Source organism: Wyeomyia smithii, chromosome 2 (assembly GCF_029784165.1).
Source record: "Wyeomyia smithii strain HCP4-BCI-WySm-NY-G18 chromosome 2, ASM2978416v1, whole genome shotgun sequence".
NCBI lineage: Eukaryota > Metazoa > Arthropoda > Insecta > Diptera > Culicidae > Wyeomyia > Wyeomyia smithii.
Window position 1 is genome coordinate 112806020 of NC_073695.1, and position 9610 is coordinate 112815629.

The window sequence follows — 9610 nt, forward strand, 5'->3', positions numbered from 1 at the left end:
CAGGAACGGCAGCAGGATTTTATCGAGGCACTCTTCTTGATAGATTTGTTGGTTGATTGCCAGACCGCTCGGCTTAAACCAAAGCTTGGAAATGCCCCGGTCGGAAATGGCGATGTACAACATAACCTTTTTTTCAAACTTGTGCTTGAACTTGTATTTCACTTCAGGCGGTGTGGATGACTTGTCGCTGGAGTAGTAATTATCATTTCCTGGAATATGCGTTTTGGACAGCGGAAAGTAGCTTTCGTCGTTCAGAACGGCGGTATTTTTTGGTCATCCACCGACACTGTGTTTTAACCGTCTCAATCTGCTCCTCCGTGTACTCCGGCGACCTCGTCTTCTTCCTGCAGACGATTCCTTCATCTTGAGGGTCCGATGGATCAATACGTGGGAGCAGCCATATTTCCGACCGGCGTCACGCAGGCTGGTTGCGTCCTTGTTGTCAAACAGCTTCTTTAACGATGTCTTCCTCTGCTTCGTCATTATCGTCACCGGACGACCACTTCCGACCTTCCGCTCTACGTTCAGGGAGCCCAGGATACGATATACCGTACTGACAGGTACATTTTCTTCCTTAAAATGTGTCACCGTGAACTTTTTTCCTTGCTGGAAATGCGTTTCGTAGAACCGTACAATGCGTTCGCGGAGTTGCTGTTGCTGTTGTTGCTGTTTCGACGCCATCTTTGCTTTAACTAAATTCAAACTAGCAAAACCAAACACGCCCACTGTTTCTAGAGAGCCCAAAGAGCAATTTTCTTGGAGGAAGAAAATTTTACGCTCTGTATTTGAGTTACTGAAAGGTATTGAAAAAATTCTCTTTTTTTATTTAACACCCGTTAGTTCTGGAGATACTCATGTTAGGCGGAAATCGGCCATTTTTGGCTGTTTGCCAGAAACCAGAAGTTGTCATCCTAAAATTCATAATGGTGTCCGAAGTCAATTTTTAGCTACTTGCAACATTCTGGCTCCGGAGATACTCATATTGGGTGGTATTTGATCATTTTCAGCTGTTTTTCAGAAACCGGAAGTCGCCATCCTAGAATTCAAAATGGTATCTGTGGTCGATTTGAGCTTCCGTGTATCATTCTAGATCCGGATATTATTATATTGGGTGGAATTGGCCATTTTTGGCTGTTTTCCAGAAACCGGATGTTGCCTTCTTACAATCCGAAATGTTGCCTGAGGTCGATTATGGAACTGTTCGCGCCCAAACTACCGCCTCAGCTGGGCATTACTGTCATCCGTGAGTGACAGCTGAGGCCCAAGCGACGCTGGTTTGCGCGCGCTTATTTCAAGCTTTATTCGACAACGCTGCCGTCTGAGAGGCAGCCTATAAAAGCGCTCTCCACAGCAGCGCTAGGGTTCATTGTAGTTAGTCGATAAACGTGCGGCGGCAGCGCCGTCACGCTGCTGCCAGTTTGTTAATAGGTTTAGAATAAATGTACTTAGTATAGTGAACGTTAGTATTGTGTTGTCGTGTCGAAAGAACGCTCGTCCCTGGGCCGTAATTGCCTCACCCGTGATGCCAAAGGACGAAATAACACACAACGTAGGGCCGTGCGCGATCAGGAATATATTTGTTACCACTAAAAATATTCAACATCCAAATATGATTCCATTTAGTTGATTAGTTCGCGAGATGTGCAGAAATTTGTGTAGAAACATGTGCTTCCAGAAAAAAGTGGGGCGTCGAACCATTATGGACGTATTTGTTACCTCCAAAAACATTCTCATACCAAATTTGGTTGTATTTTCTTGATTGGTTCTTGAGCTGTGCGAAATTTGTGTTTCATTTGTATGGGACCCCTCCCTTATAGAAAAGGGTGTCAAACCGTTACGCACATGTTTGTTACCTCTAAAAATATTCACCTGCCGAATTTGGTTTCATTCAGTTGGTTAGCTCTCGAGATATGCAGAAATCTGTGTTTCATTTGTATGCCACCGAAAAAAGGTGGGGTGCCACCGAAAAAAGGTGGGATGTCAGAAGAGGGAGGGGTCTCAAACAATCATAGTAATCTTAATCGGCATCAGAAACCTCTACATACAAATTTTCACGTCGATTGGTTCGGTAGTTTTCGAGCCTATATGGATCAGACAGACAGACAGACCGGACTGTATTTTTATATGTATAGATTACAACATCAATTTTTTAGAACCCTAAAAGTGAATATTCATTTATTGGATTGGAACGTTCATGTAAATCTATTTCTACAAATAATAAGTTTGAATGAGAAAGGCTGGGTCTGACCGCTAGGTGGATTAATTTAGGTTTTTTATAATAATAATGGTCTGCGGGAGTACTCAGCGATATAAAAAAGTACAAATCTTTTTTATATCGCTTATATTGCGTTAACGTCTCAGTATTTAGAAATGTACTGCTGGATAAAGTAGCGGCGAGTACTAGCTTTACAATTTATATTATTTATTTTGATGGAATATGAAAATATCTAGTCATTCGGTCGTGTCTTTGATACCGCCCTCCTACTATTTCAATGCAACGAGTTCCATACAGCGCGAAGTTACCGTAATAGTAACACAAGAAATATTTAATCAAGCATCGTCCCATATCACGTATGTAATGTAATCAAAATCTTTTAAATTACACTTTTTCAAAATAATTTGCGATAAGAAACAGTGAAACTGATAAATGTGTTAAGTTATATTCCGAAACTTTTCAATGCCCTCTAGTCGCTATTGCAAAGAAAGTTTTTCCCATGCTGTATTATTTACGGTGAACGGATACGACGTATACAATCCGAGCGATTAATAATTTATTGCAAAATAACTACAACAGAGCAATCAATATTCGCATACCGAAAATCGGATGTCACAGGAAACTATTTAGTTCGCACTAGATGATTACCGAAATGTCGCGCATATATTTCCCTCCAGAATTGAATGCGGTTCATAAATGGGTTTTCGACCATTTTCAACGGCTCATTTAACTCTGCTGCAGCGAATATAAATGGGGAATCGGTAAGGGGCTTCACCGGTTCCCAAACAAAGTTAACTCCTCCATCCACGGGTGTAGGATTGCCACATTTAGCGAAATTAGTCCACAACTTGCACATTATAGAGCGAAATTTGTCGGCTCTTGATCCTGTTTCCACTTCGGTTCCCATCAGTGACGAACTAAACAAGTATAGCAACTCATCGGAATGGCACACTCCAGCTAAATTGTCTGGTACCTGAAACATTGATCTAAATTTGTTCAACTCATCCTCAAACGAGAATACGTACAGGTACTGTGGTGCGCTACAAAAAGGTACTCAGATTAGTTAAATAATATACTTCAACACTCCGGCAAGAACGCAAAAAGTACGTACTCATGCTGATAACGCGCATGCAACTCGCTAGCCATGTACACTGCGACGGTAAACATATTGTCCGACACAATATCCACCAAGGTTTGCAGCCGCTCTGTAGTTATGTCATCATCGCCAAAGAAGAAATGTTTTATTTCAGCAGCTGCTTCCTCTAGACTAATCCCGGAAAGGGGCAAATCCTTCGGTACTAACTTGGTGAAATTTTTCGCATACTCATCGATACCACTCATCATTTGAGCAGCAATAAGAAGTCCCTCATTAGAGGTGAATCCATTAATGATTGGAATGCTTGTCATATTGGGACTCATCAAGAGACTGATAAAATTTTCTGTTATAAATGGTTCAGTAGAATCTGCAGGTTCTACAACGGGAGTAAATGCAAAAAACATGTCAGTGCGTTTTTCATCAGCAGTCATCACCGCAGGAGATTTTGCAACGATGTCCCTGGCGGAAGCAGTCATCAGTGTTTCTGTAAATGTGATAAATGTTAATAAACGAAATAAAATTAACAATCAAACTTACCGATAACGTCTTCATCGGTATCTGATTTCGCCCCGAGTAGAACTGCTAGTTGTCGAGCTTTTTCTTCTGCCTGACTTTGAAACACCCAGGGGTTGTAAGAAACACCAGACATACATATAGCTTTATGGAAATATTTTCTCGAGTTTTCCGCAATATAATTCAAATGCACCGAGGCTCCCCCAGCGCTCTCACCAAATAATGTCACATTATTTGGATCTCCCCCAAAACTAGAAATGTTTTCTTGTACCCAACGCAAAACCATTCTTTGATCTTTTAATCCCATATTGCCGTGAATTCCTTTCGATGGCAGATACATGAATCCCAGTGGTCCCAATCTGTAGTTGAATGTTACAACCACCATACTTTCCTGCACCAAATAGTTAGGACAATAAAATACCGCATCTCCACTGCCCAACGCAAAACCACCTCCGTGGATCCAAATCATCACGGGCAATCCATCAGCTGAGCCCTCTTCTGGTAGATTTGGTGTGTACACATTCAAGAACAGGCAGTCCTCGGAAGCTGTTTCACTTGCTTCCGTTGGCCAGTGCTGCAAACTTATGCACTGATTTCGTTCAACTGTGCAATCCAATACGTCTACATCGAATCGCTCCAACGGTACTGGAGGTTTGAATCGTAACTCACCTATGGGAGGTTGAGCATAGGGGATACCACTGAACCGGTAACAACTTCCCCCGTTTGGTAAATCTTGTTTCAATCCAGCTATTTTACCGGGTCTAATATTTAAGATTATATCATCATTTTCGGAGTTTTTTTCCGCTCTGGCTTGGGCAACATTTGAATTTTCTACCAATACATCACCATTTTTGGAACAGTGTTCTGCGTTGTCAACAGATTTGAGGATAGCTGGTTCCAATTCCACTTTTTGTGCATCTCCGTTAACATGTGAAATCGGCTCAGCAATAGTGCTGTAGGCTACAGCTTCCAAATGATTCGGTTGTACCGTCTGGTATTCCTATGATACATGTACTTAGCTTTTACTTAATTGGAATGAGTTCTTCTGTTACCTACCGGGATAGTTTGAACGGTGACACCGTTCTTGATTATCGACGGAGGAACGTACAACTTACGAATGACCATCTTTCAGCACCGAAAAATTTTGACTGCAGACCGAACCAAAAATACTTTGATATCTACCAGGAGATCCAATCGTTACTTAAGCGGCTTATAACTGATAAACAGATAAGGAACTTTATTGGAACAATACCTCCGATAAGATTTTAATGTACACACTTGCGATGAGTTTTGGTTCGAAATTTTTATGCAAATAACCGCATTAGCGTACGATGGTTACAACGGTTAGACATGAGGTTAAGAAATCACTATCGAAACAGTCTTAACGGAGTGTGTGAAAGAGACAGAAACTAAAACTAATTAATATCTTCTAATTACTCATTACAAAAATCGTATTCCCTTGATATTGAAAATCAATCAGTCTTTCGAAACACAAATTCCAGATTAATTTATTCTTTCTTTGTAAATGCTCGTGTATAAAACAAACACGATGAACTGATAAGGCATGCGATACCGGAGGACATGGTAACGTAGCAATTTTTATCTTTCACTTGTATTATAAAATCAACGTTATTTAATGTTGTCCTCATCCCGCCCATTTAAAAAATAATCGGACAAATCTGGGCAACGCTTTAACTTTGCTATAAAAAGGTCAAATTCCATTTCAATCAATATCAACAGGGTTGGGCTGCAGTGGCTAAAGTTTGAGTCTCAAACAAGGTTTCTCAATGTCAAAGTGAGCCTTATCATCATAACCTAATTTGACCTATAAAGAGGACATCGATCCACCTGTTATCTCTGTGAGGAAGCCTGAGTATCATTAATCAACAAATCTGTTCTATACTTGACTATTTAGACGACGCCTCGATGTATCAATCCGAGAGAAGTATATATAAAATATATACCCCTTTCCGACCGGGCCCATATAATTGCGCAGGTAGAAGGTGACTTAAACAAAACCTTCTCTCTCGCTTTTGAACGTCCTATTCATTGTTTTGTTGCTCACAAGGCTAGTGTCAACATCGCAGCTGCTTCGAAAAATAAAAAACCGGAGCAAGCAAGTGTTTTTATAAAGGAATTGTTCCGATTTAAGCTTTGTTATCCGTCATTTTTCACCTACACAATTGTGTGGGCTCGGTCGGAAAGAGATACAGCAGTGTTAATTCTGACTGCTTTTTATTCTAACAGCTATCTGACCCGGCAAACTTCGTCCCGCCCATTTAAGTGTTTAATTAAATAATTTTAAACATTCCAAATTCATTGATTCCTTGCGATTTGTTTATAGTCTGCAAATTCACGACGCATCGGCCATAGGATATGATCAAAGTCAAAAGAAAAATCGTTTGAAATGATTGGTTTTATCGGAATGACAACATCCTCGACTTTTGGCTTCAGTACATCACCTCTATTCTGAAAATTTCCATATTGGGTGGTATTCGGTCATTTTCAGCTGTTTTTCTGGCATCAATCTGATTCCGGAACTATCCCCATTTGGTGGTATTCAGTTATTTTCCAGAAACTGACAGTGGTCATCTTTGAATTAAAAATGGTGTCCAGGGGTCAATGCTTGGCTTCTATGCATCATCTCGATTACGGAAATATACATATTGAGTAGTATTCGGTCATTTTCGGCTGTATCCCAGAAGTCGCCATCTTACAATTCAAAATGGTGTCTGAGGTCAATTTTTAGCTCCTTGCATCATTCTGGTTCTGCAGATACTCATATTGGATGGTATTTGGTCACTTTAGGCTTTTTTCAGAAACCAGAAGTCGCCATCTTGAATTTGAAAATGGCATTAGGAGACAATTTCTGGCACCTGAGGGTCATTCTGGTTTGAGAAACACCCATATTGAGTGTCCTTGAACTCAAAATAGTGCCTGTGCTCGATTTTTAGCTTCTGTGCTTCATTGTGGTTCCTGAGCAGGGAGGGTATTCTACGCCATTTTTCGGGACTCGTAAGTAATCTACGTAGAAAACTGTATTTTACGTTTTCTACGTTAGAAAACCTATTGCAAGTAGAAAACTCTCAAACAGTCGAAAATTCACAGTATGAGTCATAAAATGCCATTCGCAGCGCTGAATAGGTGTATTTAAGTAACAGGAGAATTAATATAACAAAAAAAAGAAACACGAAGAAGCGAGAAAGCGTTTTTCCGGACTACTTTGTGATTATGGCTAAACAAGCAATGATAAAGAAACGCAAAAAAGCAAACAAAATTTTCACTCAATAATTTCAATCGTAATTCACGGGTCAACAACACATTTGTTGTCATCCAAAAATGCTAATGAAAGGAAAATCGCATAATATACGCACCATAATGCACCCTCGGGAAAAAAACACTAAAATGAGTAAGATTTGACGCATTTTCGTAAAAAGTGGAACAACTTAAGTAACTCCTTAAATACGAATAAATGATAAACAAGGCGTTTGAATTACTGAGTGATTGTTACTCACTTTTTGGGTCAGTATTACTCAGTTTTTTGTTAAGTAATTACTCATTATTTGGGTTCTGAATTGCTACTTAATTTTATTTACAAATTTATATAAAGTTTCGAAGATAAAATTAAACATACCTGGGCAGGGTGGGGAAATTTACTGGTACGCTACAGACAGTAGCAAGATTTTTGTAATTACCACTGTGGAATGAAACACTACGCGACAGTAGCCGCTACCGAAGTTTCATACGATCTGCTTTATCTCTTGCTTTTCGTCACGAATTCAATATAAACAATAATTGGTCCCGAGGGAGACAACCCAATATGCCAGTCCGTAATATCTTGGCCCAGCAGCGGAACATATTCAATATGCTGCTTACCTATGGCGATGGAAAACCATCAAACAACAAATCAGTGCCTTTAATGCAAAACATTCTAGCTTTAAGTTATATTTAGTTTCAGCTCGTAGTCGGCAGCGAGGATAAAAAATTTGCTTTTAGTTATTAAGATACTTTAGAAAGTAAGCTACCAGATATAATTGGCGCCGTTAAACATTAAATTGTATTTGTGCCGTGTCAAATAAATTATAGATGAAGAAAAATAAATAAATAAACAATAATTCTCTCGCTCACTTCTCTTTATATTGTTGTCATTGTATAGACAATCTCTGGCTCGTGTGTTGTTTTGTAGCTGTATGTGCTATTTATTGCATTTATTACTAATTGAAGTGGAATCAATTTACTTAGCATCGATTATTATTTTGGTCCGAGGACGTTAATTGAATTTGCAAGATTCATGCTTTTATTGTCCTGCCTTTGCTTAAGTATGCTAAATTTGGATGAGGCTTTCGCTACAGCGAACTATTTTCGAGTGAAAAAGTTTTGTTCGCGCCAAAAGTCCCGCCTCAGATGGGCACGACTGTAAGTCGCCCACCACACCACCACACAGGCTGAGGCCCAAGCGACGCCAACTTGCGCGCGCTTATTTGCGGCTTTGTTTGCCGCCGGACAATGCTGCTCACCACCAGAGAGCCTATAAAAGCGCTCTCCGCAGCAGCGCTAGTGTTCAGTCAGTCGTTATTCGTCATAAGTCGTCAGTAGTTAGTCGTTTCGTTACCTACGGCACATTTGTGTCGGCCGTTTGCGCCAGTCGGCCGTAGGTCGCATAGCTACTCGGCTCGATGCCAGTAGCTAACGTCGATGCTGAGTTCAAATATATAATTAAATTAAACACTCGTGTTTTAAGTGTTAGAAGAAATTCCTCCCCGTTCCACCTGTCCGCGAGCAGGAGTCGACCGTTAGTGCTTTGGGCCGTGATTGCCCCTGATGGTGACGATTAAACGCGCGAGTTTACCGCCGATTAAAATATAACACAACGTAGGGTCGGTTTGCGCCAACATAAAATTGGTGCCGTGACCAGGATTTCGCAAACTGGTAGTGCTTCGAGAAACCCGCCTGTTTTTCCGTCGTTGGTCATCAGGAAGAGAGTCGATTTCGTACAGTGCTACAATGGCAGAGTGCTGCTTGCGGCGATGCGCGCCGCACTCAATAAGTAATTTTTCATTTTGGTTCCTGCGCCGGTCGATGCCGGCCGCCAAGTATAAGTGCAGTCATTCTAACCGGGACGTCAAACACGCCGAGTGATTTACCCTCACTAATGTTCGCCGTTGAAAATCTAAGCTACGAGAAATGAACAGAATCGAGATTCTGGTGAAGCTAAGTGCAAAAGTTTTCTAACGGGACGTCAACTGTGTCGAGCACGTTGCTCGCGCCCGTACTAGAGTCCGTATTAATTGTTGAACATTTTTATTACAAATCGAGCCACATTCGAAATGGTATAAGTGGTACGCGTTTGTTAAAGTACAATTTCGTTCCAATGTCCAAAGTACGTGTTGTGTGCCGAAATTCGTACAATTATTCAAATGGATAAAGCTTATTAGTGACCGAACAATAGAGTATTGTGCAGAAAACTTCGAATCGCACAAAGGGCATTCCGTACTTGAAGTGAGTGAAACAATGAGAGACAATGATGGCATTGTGCGCAGCCGTTTTGTATTTTGTTCACTTTTGTTATAAGTTGAAGCATCTTCGCTTCGATGCTTGATGGACACAACGTCCATATACCGTCGCTGCGCATTCCGCGCAAATTTGATTTGATGTTTCGAAGCCATCGCTGTGAACGTGTTCCTGCAACCTTTAGTCACACCAATCTGGTGTATCGGGATTCAGCCATCTGGATTCATCATCGGCAATCGGAGCCATTGGGATCCAACCAATCCGGATCAACATTA

The 9610-nt window shown here is 40.8% G+C and overlaps 1 protein-coding gene across 1 annotated transcript; it reads right to left on the bottom strand.

Moving 5' to 3' along the window:
• Positions 1-2754: 2754 nt before the first annotated feature.
• On the bottom strand, positions 2755-4993 carry LOC129720652 (cholinesterase 1-like). Its single transcript, XM_055672142.1, has 4 exons — positions 4881-4993; positions 3849-4824; positions 3327-3795; positions 2755-3255 (listed from the first exon to the last, which is right to left on the bottom strand). The coding sequence occupies exons 1-4, from the start codon at positions 4947-4949 to the stop codon at positions 2838-2840; spliced, it is 1932 nt and encodes a 643-aa protein (XP_055528117.1). The 5' UTR covers positions 4950-4993; the 3' UTR covers positions 2755-2837.
• Positions 4994-9610: the final 4617 nt, after the last annotated feature.